The following is a 20,998-nucleotide window of genomic DNA, read 5'->3' as shown; positions in this document are numbered from 1 at the left end:
CAAAAGTATCCTTTCCTCTCTTTTTTTATTAAATAATCATAAATGAGTTAAATGATTACATTGTGTTGTAAAAGTGGACTAGATTGCAATTTTTCTGAGTGTAATTTATTCTAATAAGCTGTATTAATTATATAGAAATGGAGAAATTCATTTTTTCCAAATTAAATCGGAATACATACAACGAGATCAATTGTACTGAATATTTTGTGCTCTTGTCTATTTTAAACATGGAATTACTTAGTTCGTTTAGTATTTCCTATTAGATTTAATCTACTAATGTCGAAATATTTTCGTATCGTTCGCATATTCTAAACTTCCCAGTATCTTCTCAAAACCATTATACAATAAATATTCATAAAAGAACTACGTTCAAAGAACTCATTAATATGTTAATAGCAGGAAACTGCCATCTGAATCGTTACTAGCGAACGTCAATGAAAACAGCAACGTACTATGAGTGTTCTGGACGAGCAGAAAATGACGGAGGCTTCGACCCTTTTCGATCTGTTGTCTCGCGGAACTCGTTTCGATTTAATTTATGCATCGTGGTTCACGTTTCCCACCCCGGTCTTAAGGCCCTTTTGTACAGTTATTAATGCCCTGGGCCACTTCATTTTCACCGTATGCACGCACACAGCGACGCGCGAGCTGTGACGCATCGCTACCTGACGTCCTTCCGGATCCTGCGATTCGTTCCCGTGTATGCAAATTTTGTCGAACACGAAAGTCCAACAGAGAGAAAAGAATAAGTGAAAGAGAGAGAAGAAACGAACGACCTTTCAGTATACATCTGCCTGCTCGAACAATCGTCGGAAAAATAATAACTGTTTTTACAGGAGAGAATAGGGACTTTCGGTCTGGTTCGGGGCGAGGGTAACACGCGGACGAAGAGCTCTGTGGAAAAAGTGAAGTGTGAAGGGAAAAAGGAGAAGGAAGCACAAAGAAGAAACGAGGAGAAAGTGAAAGAAAAGCGAAAAGAAGTCAGGAACGAGAGAGAGATACAAATTAGAAAAACTAGAGGAGAAGAGGTTAGGAAGTCAAAAGCGCGGCAAATAAAGTAAGGTAGGGAAACGACAGATGGCGTCAAACAGAGGAAGACCAAGGAACGCGCGTAAAGCGGAAGATAAGGCAGATTTCAGAAACACATTGGATAAATACAGCTCGTCAGAAAAAGAGACACCAACCAGGGAGGTAGGAATGGAGGTAATGATGGAAAAAATAGAGAAAATGGAAAGAGGATTCGATAAAGGAAATAAAAGGGATATTCGAAAACAAGTGGAGGAGATGAAGAGGGAAATGAAAGAGGAAAGGGAAAAAAGTGAGGAAGAGAGAAAGCCAGAGAGAGAGAAGAGTGGGAAAGGGAAAAGAAGGAACTATTGGGCAGAATTAGAAGAATCGAGGAGGAGAAGGACAGTGCAGAGAGAGAGAGAGAAAAGAAGAAGGAACATAGTAATCAAAGGAGTAGACTGGAACGAAGGGAGCAATGAAGGGACAGTAAAGGAGTTCATAAGGGAAAAAATGAAAATAAGCGTAGAAGTAGAAAGAACACATATGATAAGGGTGGGGATAAAAACACAATAATAGTGGCGACGATGAAATCAATGGAGGACAAAATAAGGGTAATGAAGGAGAAAAGCAAATTGAAAAAGTGGGTATACATAGATGACGACCTGACAAGAAAAGAAAGGGAGGTACAGCAACAAATAAGAAGAATAGCCAGTGTAAAAGGGGAAAAGGGCGAATATGTAAGGATTGGATATAAGAAACTAAAGATAGAAAATAGATGGTGCAGGTGGAACGAAAATGAGCAGAGGCTGGAGAAAGAAAGAAAGGGAGGGGAAGAAAAATGAAAAAAGAGGGAAAGGGGGGGGACTACAAAGGGGATAAAAATGTGCTTCTGGAATGTAGCAGGGCTAATAAGTAAGGACAAAGAGGTGTGGGAATATCTGAAGACGTTCGACGTAATCAGACTCACGGAAACTTGGATAGAGGAAGATAACTGGGAAAAACTAAAATATAGACTACCCAAAAATTTCGACTAGAAATGCAGGGCAGCAATGAGAGTAAGGAAAAAAGGAAGAGCATAAAACTGCTAAAGTAACTAGAAGAGAGAGGCTGGATGATAGTCAATGGAAGAGATAAAGAAAGGGAGGAGTGGACATATATTGGGGAGAGAGGAAACTCGGTGATAGATTATGTGATTGGCAACCAGGAGACGACAGAAGAGATAATTGGCATGAAAGTAGGAAAAAGAACAGAGTCAGACCACATGCCGTTGTTAGAAATAGAAATAGGGGGGGGCTGAACTACAAGCAATCATATTCAATCATATGATGATTGATATTCAATCATAAGGGCGCTTTATCAAAAATATAATTGCTTACGAGATAATACAGTTATCAAAAGAACGGATTTCTTTCTAAAAATGGATTTATTAAAGCTAATAAAGTAAAACATATCGAATGTTTTTATTGTCACAAATGAATGAATCAACAATCACGCACTCTTTTTTTTTGTTTTTAGGTTATCTTTTGCGCTCCTCCATATTATTACTATTAATAATATTTTCAATAAAAATAATAACTAATTATTGAACCTGGGCCCATTACTTGTTGTTATTTCTGTATTCAGAGCTATGATCACAATAGCTATTATTTTATTCTTCGGATAAATCTATCACACTGTTCTGAGCCGGAAAGCTTTTATTGCACTTTCTTACATGGACTAGGGATAAAAACAAAAGAACTATTCTAGTTACTATTTATTGTAAAAAGCGCATCTGCATATGGATGGCGAGCATTGTCATTTTCAACAAGATATTTATTTTGTTTATATTTTACACTTTTGTAAGATATTCACTCCATTTATATTTACACTTAACTCTATAACAAAAAAATAAATGACTTAACTCTTTGACTGTTGTCTTTAAATATATGTTTAGACACATTAAAATAGATTTATCTCGGATTTCGACAATCACGATCCTATTTGAAAGAATTAGACTTTATTGTTAAAGCTAGAATATATACCATAATTGATAGACAATACAAAACAGGAGAAGTGGGAAGATTTTCAATAATTAAATATATGATTTTTTAATACCTAATGGCGTACATAATTTTATCACGATTGCATTTCCGTAAAGCATAATTACGTATTAGCGATCGTTTGAATGCGTGGAAATACTTTCGCTGGAAGATAAACGAAAGCAATTAAGATGGTAAATTCGAATTTATACGAGCAATTTTCCTGCTTTCAACGCGTAAGTGACTGTTTTATCACGCACATAAATCGTTTAGAAGCGAGCCGATGCGACGCGTCTAATACGTGAGATACCTTCAAACGTGAAAATTAACATGGGATGCAATTTTGAGAACCACTGAGTGTGGTAAAACAAGAATCTATAACCGCAAAGGTCTCTACAGATAAGGGAAATTTCTACCTTGACCGAAAACGTGTTCGATGCGCCTACCCTCTAGCGAAGGGTAGTTGAAACACATTAAGGGTGGCTTTACAGCCGATAACATTGACTGAAGTTCCAATTGAAAAGTGAGAAGCTATCCTTTGTCACTTACAAATTTTACAACTAAAATTCAATATTTTTTATTAAAATCTTTATACAATCGTATAATAAAATATTTATAGTCGTAATTATAGTTTATTTTGCATTTAGTACCGCAAATTTCATTTTCATTTTTATTAGCTCGAATAAACATCTATACTTGCAAATAATTTTAAATTGTAATATTTATAAGTAGAATTTTTAGAAGAATATCTAACGCTATTATTAGATTTCTTTATATTTTCTATAATATTTTCTATAAAATCGTATAAAAGAAATACAAAATCATTTTGTATAGAATCACTAATATTTTACTTATCCCATTCTTTAATGTTATTTTGAAACGATGTCGTAATTTAAAAGTAACAAATAAATTTAATATACTTAACAAATACATAGACACTTTTTTACACGACCTGGACGAGAAACTTCGACAGGAATCGAAATCGTTACGACTCTAAAACGTTGTTCCCTCCGAAACTAACCCTGCAAAGTGATAGATCTTACAAGGCTGCGCATTAATTGCGATCCCGGTCTCTTGTTCGAACGAAATGTAAGTCCTGGATTACCTTATACGTTAATTACAGCGTAATTAACTCTCGTCGTCACCATCGTCAGGGAGGAAGTCGTAGAATGTCGACGAAGCGATTTTACACCGCTTACCTCGAAAATCCTTCGTAAACCCGAACCACCGTAGCCGGCGCGGAATAAAACGTGACGATGGCGATTATCGACCCCCACCGAAAAAAAAAGAGGAAACAAAATAAGACGATGGGGGGAGAGAGGACCGGTAGAATTGAACGCGACGCCATTAAAACTTCATTTTACGCTCGCTTATAGCTCGTACTTTTAACAACGTGGCTGAAGACGGGAAGTGTTTGAGGCCCCTTCGATGTAAGAGCGAATCTCGTTTAGCAAATACCAAGACAAACAAAGAATTATGCGGTACAAATTGAAAATATTTTCAATACCTGTTATATTTCAATATTCTCGAGCAAAGTAGCGACAGAATGATGCATGGATAATTTCAGAATGAGCCAGACGAGCTCGTTGAAATTTAATTGATATCGAAAATATTTATCGCAAATTATTATTACGATATTACATCGTTTTTATTTTTAGAAAAATACTACTTGTACCGTTTTATTTTATTTGCTTTTAATTGTTTTTAAATAAAAGCGGATATTTATAATTCAATAAATTGACAAATAAAAATTCTTCTCCATCATCTAAGTTACCTACTAATCTTACTAATACCACTTCAGAATTTTTTATGTCTTCTTATATACGCATAAACTAAACCTGAAACTTTTTCACGCTACACAGAAGCAACTAAACTTGAAAAGTAAAAAATCTTTCTTGTCATCTTCATCATGTATCTCATATACGATTTTTACATTTATATCTTACGCGTTAAATTATTGAAGAAAATAGGGGTAATAGATGAATATTGTTTACAAATATATCCTGTTCGACAGAAGGAAATGGTTAAATTGCCTGGCAGTGCATGGAAGGGAGGCAGGTAACAAATCGGGCTTCCAGCAACAGGTATCAATACCTTTTATTATTTTCGCACCATTGATTCGATACCCAATAGAATCGATATCGTACCTGTTCGGTGCGCAGCAGGTAGGTGGCACGCGACCAGGTAAAACCATCCGCAGGTTCACATCGAATATCATTGAGGGGTAACCTTTACCTTTTCAACAAGATCAAAAGTAGTTGATGTTTGACACGTTCCAATAAAGAATTTCAATCAAGGATAAGAACTTCCTTTAGCTTTTAATTCTAATGATGTCATTTTTATAAATAAAATAGTAACTTTTATATAAACAAATAACTTGTTTCGCTATCGTATCACTTAATTTTCTCCTAACATTTAATTTTAATTTAATTTAATCTTATGCTAGATTTATATTTTTAGAGAATTTTGAGATAATCGTTGTAATGTAACTGCTTTTAAATTACTAAATATTCTTAATATTTTGTAATTATAAAATAATACACTGTGTCCGTAAGAATTCGTAGAATATTTAATGACATAGTTGTAAATAGAGTCACAACATTATGATTCTTGTAGGGTTTTCGTTATTTTATTGAAATGTATTTACGAGTTTTCCAATTTCTCCTTACCACGATTAATGAGTTAATTAAATAGATTTAACGAGAGCATTTAAGGAACACAAAACTGAAACGGGCGCCATTGCACAGAAGAGGAGCTTGAATTGTATCGTTGGTCGAGGAACCACCCTCTAACCCCCACCCCAACCACCCTCGTTTATTCTGTGACGATACAAACACCATATTCTATTCGGAAAATTATTCGTATTCTAATTATTAAATCTTTGACAATGGTGAATAAAATTTGGAAAACGTTTTATGTTACAATGGAAATATATTTAACGGAATATAAGTAGAAACTAATAATTTAAAAACATGCAAATATATATGATAGGTGTATAATATAAAATGAATGGAAAATAAGTAAAATAGAATTTTTGAAAACAGATGTTTGCCATTTTCTGAGAAATAGAATAATGATATAATGATAAAATAATATAATGAATATGATATCAAAATAATGAAAAGATGTTTGATTGTTTTTGGAACGACAATTAAAAGCAAATCTAAGAACTGTTCTTTAAAGACGTGATATTTCTAAAAAAATTTCTCCGACAATAATTATAACATTTTATAACAAATTAAAATTTTCCAGTTATCAACATTTTTTTCTTTTTAGTTCTGAAAGTGAGGCTGCAAAAAGGCTTAAAAAGAATATCGCAATTTCCCGCTACTCGAATACAAACCTCATTAATATAATGATCTATTAAGGCCCGTATACAAATTCCTGATATTCCTTTTACTTTCAACTTTTCTTACTCGAATGAAAATTTGTATTATTAAATATTTAACTATGTACTTAATAATATTTAAAATATAAGAACATGATGTATTCATATGTAAATATTTATTAAGAAAATGGGTGCTAAATATATAACGTAAAATACTATTAAATATTTAACACTGTCGCTGCAACTAAAATTTCATTTTCTCTCTCCTGTAGTAATGTACTCTTTTTCCCATAATTATCTTTGCATCCAGCTTTGTTATCGACCCTTATTCGAACAAACCAATTTTAAAAAATCAATGAGTAACCGCATGAAATATCAACGTATCAGAATATTCTTCGCGTGTTTCACGATATTCTTCTCTTAACCACGAAGATGCAACATCGATAAGTATTTAATAAATACGAAATCGTAATAGTTGTGTCAACAGCATTACCAAAAATCTGGCAAGATGCAACTTATGCGTCAGTAGCGGCAAAACAATTAATATCCCTTGCAAATAAAAACATACGCTACTTTCCTACACACTGCAATTATCTCTCTATCTGTTGCAATGGTTGAAGATTAAAAACCAACATGCGCAACAAACTTTTCTACCTGCACGTCCATCGATAATAAACCATCTCGATATCATATGAACAACTTTACAGTATCCACCATCATCACGATCGAAATTCCTTGATCGTGACGTGATCACGAGAGCAGCATTTCAATTACAGAAAAATATTTTAAAATTTTCTGTCGGGGTTCACCGCGAAGGGCAAAGAGAACGAAGGAGAAATCGCTCGGGCGCAATAAGTCAAATCTTGTTTGCGAGTCGGTGCCTAGTTAGGACGACTGGCCGGGTCTGCGCGAGGGATTGATGAGGAAAGCTCGAAGAGGCAGTGACGGAGCGGACGAAGCGGTGTAGAAGGGGGACGCGAGAGCAAGAGGAGGACGAGCACCTTCCTCATCGACCGTATAATTAAACCGGGCGCTGATTAAAAAAGTTACCACGGCCGTAAGATCATTACAGGGGCCTCCGACTCCGACTCCCACCGAGCACCACCCTTCGCTCCCTAGCTCCTCTTTAGTCCTCACTTTCTCTCGCTCGCTTTCGACCCTTGGGGCTGTGAATTCTTTCCACTTGCTACACCCGCGACCGAGCCTGCGAATTCAGACAGTGAATTTCCGCGTCTTACCGTGATTTCTTCACGGTTAAACCGGTTCAATGGTGATGATTTCCTTTTAACGGAGTTGCATCGTTCGAATATTGCGTTTCAATCTCTTGAATCGAGGAGAATTTTGTATCGGTATCGTCATACGAGGCGAATTTTTGTACGAATGTTGCATGTGTAATGAGTTGGAATATATGGCCCTTCATTTGGGAAGATGTGGACATTTTTTCAAACTTTATAAAATATTTTGTATATGAATGAGGAAAATATATGAATCGCGACGTATCGTGCAGTTCTTTTGATAATGCGTTATTGAAAATATCACGGAGGAAGGTTGAATCATTTTTCCAGAGATTGCGAAATATTTCTTGTTCGTATCGTACGCTGCTTCTGGAAACTACGTTGTATCCGAAATATAATGGAAACCATTGTATCCAATTTGAATTTAAAAACGTAAATTGAGTGAAATATATACGCGTGTAGGTACACTGATAATAAATGAGATGCACATGTATGGAGTAATGCAGAGAGAGAAGTTGTAAAATCAAAGATCGAAAAATATAGAAAATCCATGGTTGACCATATGATATACTAAAGTTTTCTTTTAACTATTTCTATATGAAATGTTGTAATAATTTATACCTTTATCAAATCTATAGTACTAAATTACTTTTTAATGTTCGAAGTGATTATTACAATTCGCGATATAACGATGACCGATACATTTTCGAAGTAGAAGTGTGGCAAAGATTTTAATTTACTAAAAGTAATTATATTCATCCTAAAACCAAGCATTATCCTCTTTCTCTATTTTTAGTGAAAAATATAGCGGAAAGCTGTACGCGCCCTTTGTTTGATTCTACTGGAAGGTCCATGCAGCTAAGCGTACAAAGTTTACGAGCGCTCTCCTCCGGGAGATTGTTCCTTTTAAAACAAAAGGAGGAACCGAAGAGAAATATGAAGAGTACTGAAAATATAGAACATTCGCAATCGTAAGCGTGATTTAACATCACCAACCAGCACTTTGATTACAGAAGAAGGAAGATGAGCTTCCTCGATTTTCACAATGATGTTGTGTATACTTGGCACATGATTCAAATGATTCAGCAGCTACAACGAAATATATCCAATCTTTTTCTCATAATCCGATCAATCCAATGAAATAATGTCTTAATTTCACCATCGATTTCGTCATCTTGAATTTATAATCGTTCAAAAAATGATAAAAGGTTATAGACTTCGATGGAAGGATAAAAACATACATTTTTCTTGACCACTAGGTATCACTGACAGAGAACGAAAGAACTTCGTCAGGTCATATAGGAACACCATGAAGAATAAAAATTATAGAAATCGTGGATAACCAGTGGATACATTTTTCCGCGAGAAGCCACCCCCACGGCTGCATGTATCTTTTCCGCCGGCAGGAACTTCCTTAAAATTCAATATAAGCCCCGCGGGCACCCCTGCGAGACCCGGTCGCCACCCCCCTCGTCGAACGAGTCCCTTCAGCCGATGGCGACGGGGCCTGGTTACCATGGCGATTCTTTTGCTTGACAGGTGGCTGCAGCCACCGCCAACCACCCTCCCCCAGCACCCTCCATCTCCTCCAGACTCGTTTGTTCTGCCTGCCACTGGTACGACGAACCAATCGCGCACAGCGAAAAAATATTCAATCACGCGTTAAGAACTCAAGGGTGGTGGTGTGGTGGTGGTGGTGGTGGTAGTGGTAGTGTTGGTTTTGCGAGTGTGGTGGTAGTAGTAGTGGCAGAGAATCGAATCACCCTCGAAACCCCCTCGTCTTCACCCCACCCTCCTTCTGTGTTCGACTGTGACCAGGGACGAAGGTCGATGGCGGTGGAGGTCGAACCGCCCCTGCCTACAGAGGAACGCCACCCCCTTCCCCAACTTCCAAGTACGATGGAATAATAAAATGCCTCAGATTACATATTCAAAATCAATGGCTCCATACCTTCGACGTACAAAAGGGTGGGTGGGATCTACCTCCCCCATCCTCCCGCCCAACCCCCCAGGAGCCGCGAACCAAAAGAAAGAATGATAACGGACGATTTCGCGGCCGACATTTTAAGCAACCACACCCTCATTTGCAATTGTTGTCCCTGTTTTCAGTTTGCCTTTAAGATTCGCTTCTTTCAGATTATTCCCCCGGAATAATTGACTTGGTTCGTTCGGTTCTTTTGCCAGGATTCTCTTCTTTGTCGTAGATCTTGGTCGCGTCTTGGAACAATTATCAAATATTTCTGCACGGAATTGAACGATTTCTGAAGAAATATCTATTAACCGTAATTTTTAAACGCTTTGAAATAATAAATTGGATCTTTGCCATAGTTTTCATAGTTAGAAAAGAAATCTGATCTGTTGAATGAAGCCGCTATGATTAATTAGTGGAACGATCTATTTGTGGCAGTGCAGTAAAACATGATTTATTGTGGAATTATCTCATAATTAATACGAATATTTTAGATCGTGCTCGACATCGCTCTTCATATTCGATAAAGCAAGCTATGGTTTTAGAGGAATTAAATTATCAAGATAAAGGTGATAAATTTGAGCGATCCTCGAACAATAAGTGAGCAAAACATTAAATAATCATAGAAATTAATAGAAGAATTTAGTAGAATCTATAATTTGTAATTTATTGAAATTTATTATTTATAATTCATTATTGTTTTTAGATTTAGATTTTTTAATCTTCTATTATAGGTAGTTTCTATTATAATTAGTTTCAATATAATTCAAGTTATTAAATTTATTAATTAAGTTTTGTATATCGAAAGTGATTATTATTTATCTGAAAATTACGAAAATATTTTTTCACTAATTTTTTTATACTTTAATTTCGTGTACTTACCATCCATACCTTTTTATCTTCACTTTTCCGTATCAAATTTTATTAAAAAAAATATGTAACCTTAAACCGAGGGTCACCCTTCGAATCTCGTCCTAATTAGCTGTAATTAGGCGCGAACTGGAATGGGCTGCAACTTTATAGAAGTCGAGGGGAAGAAAGTCGACCTGATCATTATGAGGTCTGAATTACGCGCGATAATTTCACAGACAATCGAAGAGGAAATGGCCGAGAGGATACTTCGCGAAAATTAATCAGCGACTAATTGATCCTGTAGAGATTAAGGTCATCGTCTTGAAATGGCGACCCGAAAAGTTTTTAGCTAATTAAAATTAATTGGCGCAATGTTACTGAAAGAATCTCTCGAAATCAAATTCTCGTTCTAGTATTAAGAGACAAAATTAAAAAACTACAAATCAAAGAAGTTCAATAATAATTTTACTTTTGGTAAGTATATATCAAAAAGACACTTATATTTGAAAAATACATATAAAATATTTTTTATTATTATGGAAGATGTGAAGAAAAATTTTTAAATAAAAATTTATTTTCTTTTTGCTTGTGAAAAGAATTTTTTCGATCGTCTCAAAATGATTGTCCTTCTCCAATGATCAATTTCGATTTTACATATTCCACGAATTTTATTACAATGTTATAATCTTATTTATTCAGTAAATATACGACAATACCGGTTACGTATAATATGTTAAAGAAAGAAATAATAATAAGCAATTATATTAGCTGGTGCGAAATTACACAGAGTTGTTTCTTTGATGCTGATATATAAATAATACTATAATAAGAAAAAACTGTTAAACTTGTTAAACACTGGAAGTTTCTAAGCTATACGAAAAGATCGAAGTATTCTTTTACAAAACAAACGACCAAATAATAGAATAAAAATTCAATGAGAAATGTAATAACAATAATTTTAGAAAGACGAACTCTTTCGAACTTTCTACACCATCGAGAAGCAATCAAAGACTCTACGCTGTTCAACAAATTTTCCAATCAAGTTTAACAACTCAGCAACTTTACATAGAATTTTGATTTCAATTACTCTGATTTTATAAAACCTAAAAAGATATATAATTACACAAAATTGTATGTTAACGAGTTACTCATTTTCTATTCGATTAATTTTGAAGCGAAGACTTATCTTTCTTCTTCACTAATTACATAATTGCTTGCATAATCACTCAATAATCACACTCGAATAACAATGCAAAATGAGCAATCTTAGAAATCACCTCTAAGAAATCGACACGATATAACACAACACGGTATAGGTTACAGCAACGCGACTTTCTAAATGAAGCGAACACTTTAAAGTCGTTAAATGAAACATTGGAAATCAATTTCCCTTGATTGTTCCACAGCCGTCTCTAGCAATTACTTTCCCCTGTCCCTTTCCCTCTCGTTTACCTTGCTCGTTACGACTTTCAAGAATGCAATGAACTCGTGACTCGTTTCCCGATTTTTACTATCTCTTCGGGGATAATTCAGAGACGTAATAACGTGGAGATATGATGGCCGGTCGTTTTGAAACTGGCCTCTTGCATTTTGCATGAACGTAGGACTGGTTCCAATGGCAAAGACCACCCTTTCGTCGACCACGTGGTGGGGTGAGCTCATGGACTCGGTCAGGTTTCACATGACCCTTTCAAGATTCCATACGAATTCGCTCTTATGGCAGTTCATGGTACGAGAACTGGACCTTGCTCAGATGTATAACCTTACTTACCGAGAAGGTAACTTTAGAAAAGCAAATATACTTGGTTTCTTTATTCGAGAGCTATTTTTTATTCGTCGTATTCGTTAAGGAGGCACAGGTAATATCATGCGTGATATTTTAAGAAATATTTCCGTTAACGTGTGAAATGTACTAGGTTTCTGTGTCGTTACATTATATTTTTATATCTTTGTGTACCATGAAAATTTTGTTTTCATAACTTGCGTGAAATATGTACTATTTATCTTTAAATTAATATAAAACTACAACGGGTATTCGAGGAATATGTACATAGTATTTTAGGCAAAAATATATCTCCGACGATTGATGAACAGAAAATAATTTCACGATCAATTAAATCGACGGAAGACTCTAATTACTTACACGCTCGTCATTGTATATAGAAAGTACGTAAAAAGAAGGTAAAAGGGTCACGAAGAAAAGAGGTTGACCAAAGCGTCAGGAAGACAAGTCACTTGAATCCGACCAGAAAAACATTAAAATTAAAATTAAGTAAGTGAATTCTATCCATTCGCTATATATCGATATAGAATAAATCGCCATAGAAAAAAACCATACAGATTTATGTAAGGAAATACAATTTTTCAAACTTAACGTCCCTACAAGATTATAATATCATTGTAATCATTTGGTCCCCAACTAAATAACTATACATAAACAATAAATAGGTCATCGAAAAAATTCCTCAAACTTGATACCAGTATGAAACAGATTTAAACTCGGTGCAGATCGGCGAGACAATGAAACTAATCATTTGATATTATGCTAAATTTCATTGGCAAAAAATATATTAACAAAAGGTGTTACCCAACATATCTAGATCTATATCGACTTATCGTTAGATGCTTATAAAGAATAATAACAGACCAGAGCTCGTACCAGGCGAAATCTTACGACCCAATGTAACGATCTTTGCGCTTCATCCTTACGGAACCGTCGTCGATGCAATGAGAATATGCGATAGACAAAAGCAACAGTGGTTTTTTTGGCAAGGCAGCTGTCGGACGCAAAACCAGAGGGGGACATTACTTAATAAACGTGCGCATCCGGGGTGCGGTCCGGTCGGCATTGTTTCAGAATCGGTAAATGGGTGCTTGGCAGCGGATGCGTGCGGCCAAAGGGTTAAGGATTAAGGGTTGAGAATCCTGGCTCGGACCCACAATGGACACCTGGACGGGTCCGCGGGAGCCCATAGCAAAAAAAATCCTCTTTCCAGTCGTCTCTGGACATCTGCCATCGATCGCCATTGCATTCGACCGTATATCGAGGGGTATTACGCCATGGACCACTGTCCATCATCATATAAGAACTTTAACGTACCTGCCATACCTATACCACTCCATTAATTCCCTGCGCTTTTCCTCCTCATCCAGGAATATTTCCTTTCTTTTTTTCTTTCCCTTTTTTTTTTTGAATTTATTCCCCGTTTCTCACGAGAATCTCGTCTGCGAGATTTTCGCAACAGCAGAGAGGCTAGAGAGGGTACTTCAACCAGACTACCGATACAGAGTTATGATAATTATTTCGCACAACCCTTGAGAACGAGATGCACGAACGAGAGAATCACTCGAGGACTTGTTTCCTTTTTTTCATTCGCTTGAACCAGTACCACTCCCGGAGCTCTCGTGTCTCAGCGAAAACAATAACTTGCATAATAAGCAGGACGAATAAAGAGGAACCTGTTTCTCGGGTGCCGCGGACAAAGAGGGAGCGTACGGCAACGGAGATAGAAAAGACGAAAGAGACAGAGAAAGAAGAAACGATCCGAAGCTCGCTAAGAGGAACGAAGGAATTCTTTCTCTCGCGCCTTAGCCAGCCTGCCGTCTCACGAGTTATGATGATCTTTTTTCGGCGCGCCGATACAGGTATATTGAAATTTCGAAGCGGAAGGACAAAACGACGCACTAATAACGTATGCACCGTGCAGCTGGCACCGTCGTTTTGTTCTTCTTGACGCTACAGGTTCTTGAATTTCACACACGTCGTGCCGCGGTTCGATGGGGTTGCTCTCCGCGGCGGTTCTACTTTCTCTTTCTCACCCTCTTGTTTCTCGCCGACCCGGGTAACCGCGCGCGCGCTCTTTCACTCGCTCGCGCGTTCACCATCTCTACTCTGCTCTGTCGTTCTTTCCCCGGCCGAAGAACCCCCTCTATTGTTTTACCTAGCGAGACCAGTTTTTGTTTCACTCTGTCTCTCTCTCCATGGCTTATTATATGCGCTTTCTGGCGTTCGTGCACGGTCGATTGTGTTCGCACGGGCGAGCTTCGAACCTGATTCGCTCGTTCGCTCGCGGGCCACCAGGAGAAAGAGAAACCGTGAGGGTCGAATGCGAATCCGGTCAAACGGCGAAGAGAGAACGATGGAAAAAAAAGCGATACAATAAAAGGGGTTAAAGTTGATACAATTGAGCGAGAAACGACGACGTTGCACGCGTGATTTATTTTTACAGTCAGCCCTCCCCCCCCGCGCGCCGTTCCTCGCCCGGCACCCGGCTATATCGGTCCCATTGTCTTTTCTCTCATGCACCGTTCGCCTGGCAGGCGAAAATACCTTCGCGATGACTTAAAAACTCGACACGCAAGCCTTTTTGTTCGGAAAGTTCGTTACGGCTAACGAATGTCGCGAAAAGGGAGAGAGAGGAGGACTGGTTCCGCTGCGTATCGAACTGTTGCGTTTTTCTTACCGTTATAAAGAACCAAGTTGATGATTATATTCCTTGTGTCAAAGTCTGTTGCACTGCGAAAGTTTTTATAGTACGATCAGCCAAGGAGATTCCAATATAGTTTTACTTTTATAGCGAAACTTTTTGTTTGAAAAAGAAAGAGGTTTCGCGAACGTTTATGAGCTTATTCACAAAGCAGGCTCTTTCAGGTAAGAGCATAAGACGGTTCTTTCTAATCGTAATTGTAATCTAACTTTAACGAACAAAGTAGAAGAAAAATGTCTCCCAACTATGCGTTGTAAGCTGTGTTAATATCTGCTTGGTTTCCAATTTATCTCTATGTCCCTGAGGAAGCTAATGATTTTCGAAAACCAATGGTCACGATTTTAATATACTGCTTTTTCATGTACCCTGCACCCCCATTTACGCCTACTTGTACAATCTACAACGCGGATACATATACTTCGTATAACTCTGTTTCCTATGATGCGGTAGAGGACTTTCTCGTTATACAACCGATCGTCATATTTTTGGAAAAATGAATTACGCAAAAGACATAGATATAGCGACATATTCTTTCTTTGCTTCAAAATTTAAAAAATAAAATTAAAAAATTTCCTGTATAAATGTAAAATTAAAATTAATTTTTAATTCGTGCCACGCAGCTCTATAAAAGTTCAATTCGTGAAAAAGGAAATTGAAAATTTGTAAATAAAGAAAGAGAGAAGACAGAAAATAAAAGATCCAACAAATATGATGATATATTAAAATGATCCATTTTGTTGCAAATCTAGATACTGTCAGTCTGTCATTGGCTAAATACTCTATTGGTAATAGAACGATCTGCAAATAAATAATCTAGGATCCATTAACATAGAGAAACAAAAAACTTATACTTTTAACAAGCATATACTTTTCTATCAAATAATGACGATAGCATATACCTGGATCTGAATGAATAATTGTATGTACCATACACGGTTGTCGTAACTCGAAATTTAGTGGCACCGTACAGAACGCAACCATTAATCATCGGACCACGCACTGACACAACATCCCCTATAGACCACTCCGACACGAGATGGCATGTGACGCCATAAATTGCTAAATTAAAAGGCCGAACGGCTATACAAAATAGTACCAGTGTGCTGTTTTTTACGACCACGGAATGGTTCTGTTGTATTGTTTTTATATTTACTCATTTGCATCCGAATGATGTTCGCGTAATTAGCATAGAAAGAGCACAAGGTGTTACGGTTTAATTGCCTGAAAGGAATACTTTATATCTTCCTGTTTTATTGCAAACCCTATAAATATTGAAAACTTAAAAGATCCAAAATGTTTGGTAATACGACGTTATTATTTTTAGAAGCAAATTAAGAACGTTTGGATTACCTCGATTTTACAAGAAAGAAAATTATTTTTTTAATTCATCTTTCCATTGTGTTACACTGTATATATCGATCATCCATATCGATTGTACAAGATAAAATGTTCATCGAATTGAGAGTAGATGCTCCATTTTAAAATGTAAGTATAAAATAAAAATAGAAGAACGTAATTAATTGTAACATAATTTTTCGAGTCTATTGCAAATGTTCAGTTAAAATCTAAAAATTGTACATAAACACGTGAGATTTTATTGAATGCAATACACTTGCCAATCTGATATGAAACAAAATATCTATCATTTGTAAGGACGCGTATTAAAATGGTTTCATAATATTTCTGGAACGTTCGTTAAAATCAAATACTTTTGGATGACACTGTATATAATTTACTGAATCGAATTTTTATTCGATCTTGTCGCTGCCTACGTGACACACGGCTTTTCCAATAAAATTGCAATGTCACGTCAAAAATGACATACGACCGATAAAGTTTAATTCAAAAAATGTAATTTAAGATAACACCAAAAAAGGAGTCTATCAATCAATCAACGAGTCCTAAGCTTCTAGATTAAAAAATAAACGAAGACAAACTTCTCCTTTTCCATACAAATCTCTCTCTGTTAAATTCAATTTTTCCATCGAATACGCGAGTCGAATTCGTCAACGTTACTGCCCCCCTCCCCCCTCCTCGCCCTTAATAACGAAACGAAAGAGAAAGAACACGCGGTGGAAAAAAGAAACATTTCACCGAGCGGGTGTATTTTATCCATCGAAATTTCTCGTCGTTCCCTTGCTCTCGTAATCCAGCGATCCGAGAGGGTCGGCACGTCTAACAAATCGGTTCGCGGCCATAAATTGAAATGCTAAAAGCGAAATTGGGTAGGAATTAGGAAAAACGCCACGAAATGGGACGATGATTACACGAAGGAAAGTTGCAAGGCGGAGGTGAACGAGAGAACGAACGAGCGAGCGAGCGAGCGAGCGAGCGACGGTGAAGGTTGAAAGGGTCGAGGAGGTGGGTCGGACGAAGAGGTGGGCCCAGCGGCAAAGTCGGAATTCCCTTAGCCCACGTTGAGGGGGTTGCGCTGGCCATCGGTAGTCTATGGTGGAACTGCGACTAGAACGAACGAGGGTGAAAGAAAAGAGTGGAGCAAGCGCGAGGGTTAAAATGGTGGGGGTAGCAGTATTGCTGCGTCTTACCGAAGGAAAAAGGGGGAGGCCGGCGTAGAAACGCGACGAGGAAAGGGAATGGTTACGGGGTTGCGATGGTGGAGGGTGCTCCGAGTGCCGCGTAAATAACTTCCATCTTCGAGGGTGCAACCACCCGCTTGCCTCCTCCTTCCCACCCCCTGCCCCTCCTCTTCTCCCTTCCTATCGGGGGGATGGACTCGCGGAACAGAAGGAGAGAGGGATAGGGGATGAAAAAACGTGGAAAAAGAAAGTCGAACCGAGGGTAAAGGGGGTGGGTGATCCAGAGGAGGGTAGTGATTCCGTTGGAAGAGGGAGACGTAAAATATTCTTAATGAGCAAAGACTTTCAAGTATTGACTCAAAATGGCGGCCGTCCTTTCAAGTCGGCTTGTTAAGCATTATTCCGCGCCCTGCCACCCCCTTTCCTCTTCGCCCTTCGCTTTGTACGAATTCTCGTCCTCCCTCCTCTCGTATTCTTCGTCCTCCTCGTGCGCACCGCTTGCTTAGCGTACCCGGATCCTACGCAAGGACACTAATCCGTGTCCCGAGCCCCTCTGTTCTCCGTAAGCTTTTGACCGAGGTACAGTGGCAAACAAGGGAAAGAAACGAAAGAAAGAAAGCCGCGAAAGAAAGGACGAGAAGCCTACGATGGTAGTCTCGCCGATCTTTTTGAGGTTTTTATTAGGTCGAAGAAGACAAGAAACCCGTCCTTTCCCTCGTTTTTCGCTAATGTCAAAGGAAACCAGCCACAATGGGCTCGTTCATCGCGGAAGAAACGGAAGTCCTTTTTGTTACAATATTTACAAGGGCCGAAGTCATGGCGCCGGAAACATTCAGACGATTCCACGAGCACCGATCCGTAAATACTAATTAAAGTTTTTGAATCGACGTTGAAAAGGATTGACGTTTCGATGTCCTGTTTAAAGAGTTCTCCAGGATTTTTATACGCCCCGGTTGAATAAACGTCGTAAATGAAAGAACATGTATCTGAATATTAGTTTAATAACTTGAATCATGTTTATATTCATTTTCATATTGTATATTCTTTCTCGGTATTTATTTAGTTTGAAATATAAAATAAAATAGAAACATCTTTCGCATCCTCTTTGAAAGCTCAAAATTTAGATACCCATTTCCATATCCACTGTCCTTCCTCTTACATTTCGCACTATTTTTACGTACAATTGTTCTCTCCGATAAAAAAAGATGTAAATGTCACGAATTCAGTTCCACGATTATTAAGAAATCCACTTGTATCACAATTTACTAGGAAAGAACTATCAAAGAATCGGCTTAGATTTTGGATCTTCGGCTTTTCGTCCTTACACCGAGTGTCCAGTCCAATAACGAAATATTTTACGACCGATCTTAACGATTTATAGACACATGATTCTTAATTCCGCCGACTACTGTCTTTCTTCTCACATTTATCTTACGTTCATATTACAACTTCCCTTTGCCCTAAAAAATATAAATACGAATGCAAGCATGCATGTAAAAACATAGATTCTAATACAATGTAAAATATCTACCATCTTCTAACGGCAAAAAATATCAAGAAACCAACTTGAAACCTTCGACGAACATCTGATCCGTGTCGAAGTATTTTCCAATCAATCTGAATTTAATTCCTCTACCTACCGTTACGACTTTTACTTTACTGTTTTACTTTTCACGTTCAACTTCTCTCTTCCCAAAAAGATGTAAGTAAATACCGCGACTTCGGTGAAGTCCATGAATATTCTAATGTCATTTTATGTATCAAAGAAGCAGCTTAAGACGCTCGACGACCATCTAATCCGATGTCGAAATATTTCCCGACGAATTTCAACCATCTGCAGGCACGTGATCCTTAATTCTGTCGAGCGAAGAGACCGACGAAAGTCCCAAATTTTTTAAGACTCTCTCCCCGCTGAGTGATGGCTATCCAGGCTTTTACAAAAAGGCTTTCGTACGAATGGATCGGGGAGTGGATTATTTAAGGGAGAGGGCCAGCAGCGTTGGGTGCTCGGCTCGAGGCTTGTTAGAACTTGGCTTTCGCTTTGAGCCTTCGTGCACCGTTTCGTCCTCCTCCTTCGCACGAAGGGGGAGGGGAAGCCGGAATAAGGGTTAAAAATGTATAAGATAAGATAGAGAACGTCGGTGGTGGAAGAAAGAGAAAAAGAGGGCCAATAGCTCGGGGCCAAAGAAGACAGTGAAACGAAGAAGAACGTGAAACCGAGACAGAGAGAACTTTCATTATTGATCAAAGAAACTGAGTGTCGCTTCCCTACCCAAAAGCTTGTTCTATTCAACTTGCCTTCGGCTTTCCATTAAAAATACCGGCGTCATCCGCTTTTTGCGACGTCGTCGGCACGATCTCACCTTCCGATACTATTCGCGTGTCCTACCGGGTTCTCTCTCTCTCTCTCTCTTTCCCAGTTATTTATCGACTGGTGCCGCTTCCACGAATGCTTTAATTGTATTGTCGACAATCCCAATGCTTCAAACAGTTTATTACCTTCAAGAAGTTAATTAAGTCTCGTTGCGGTGTCTCGTGACTGCTAATAAAAACTTGGAGCAAATACTTTATCCTGGCCTGTTAGAAATGTAAAAGTTTCTTTTCTATGGATTCTACTTATATAAAAATTTAAATTATGCGTCATATAAAAATGAAACTATGGATCGTATGGTGTTCCCAATGATATTTTGCTAATTTGGTAATTTAGTAATAAATGTATGAGGAAATGTTTCAGTAAATATTCTAAGTAACCTACTGCTTGTCTATAGAGAAAATGGTGAAACATTTTTTAACTACAAGAACGTAAAACGCAAGCTATTTTACGAAACATACGAGGATAATATGTTATTGGTACGATCAATGAATTAATAATAAATATCAATTTCCTAAAATATATTGAAGAATTTAGAAATACCAATATGCAACAAATCATGTATTATACTCGATAGAAATATCATTAGTTACGTGATTTCAAGTAGTATAGGTATTTACCTGGAATATCCGATTTATCCACCCATTGTACAACCGTAGTACGAAAAACGTGATGAGATGTAATAGAAATTATTACTTTTATATATTATTATATATAATGAACAAATTATTGATTTTATCTTTTATTTTTATTATGAGATAAAACACAAAAGAAGGCAAATCACTATATGCTATATACTATACTATACTATACTATGTACTATATCCTTAAAATATGAAACTAGATTTTGATGTCATTTTACTTTCATCGTGACATAATCATTTAATTATGTTTCTCTCCTCGTACATTTGTATGCATTTGCCTCACATTATGTCTACGATAGCGTTCTTGAAAGGTCGCAAAATGTGTTTTTAATAACGATATTTGTTACAAGTAATGATTTTATATATCTAATAAAATTCTATAGTGTTGCATACAGTATCTACCTGTACAACACAGAAACTCGTCGTACTATAAAGTAAATGGCCGAATAATACAGCGTACTCTATCCTAAAAGTGCACAAGTTCTATGAACTGCCATTGTACAGTTACCGATACAGACCTTCTTCTATCACGGACAAAAACCATCGATA

General features: G+C 37.3%; 1 protein-coding gene across 1 annotated transcript; it reads left to right on the top strand.

The window, feature by feature from the left end:
• The first annotated feature begins 1,197 nt into the window (after nucleotides 1-1,197).
• On the top strand, nucleotides 1,198-2,559 carry LOC117209714 (ensconsin-like). The gene is given in 5 exon segments (XM_033452009.1): nucleotides 1,198-1,332; nucleotides 1,335-1,421; nucleotides 1,423-1,558; nucleotides 1,561-1,745; nucleotides 2,524-2,559. Coding segments are annotated over 5 exon segments (579 nt in total).
• The last annotated feature ends 18,439 nt before the right edge of the window (nucleotides 2,560-20,998 follow it).

Source organism: Bombus bifarius, unplaced genomic scaffold (genome assembly GCF_011952205.1).
Source record: "Bombus bifarius isolate JDL3187 unplaced genomic scaffold, Bbif_JDL3187 scf7180000008193, whole genome shotgun sequence".
NCBI lineage: Eukaryota > Metazoa > Arthropoda > Insecta > Hymenoptera > Apidae > Bombus > Bombus bifarius.
Note: the sequence above shows the minus strand (reverse complement) of the source record. Positions and strands in the feature narration are given on the sequence as shown.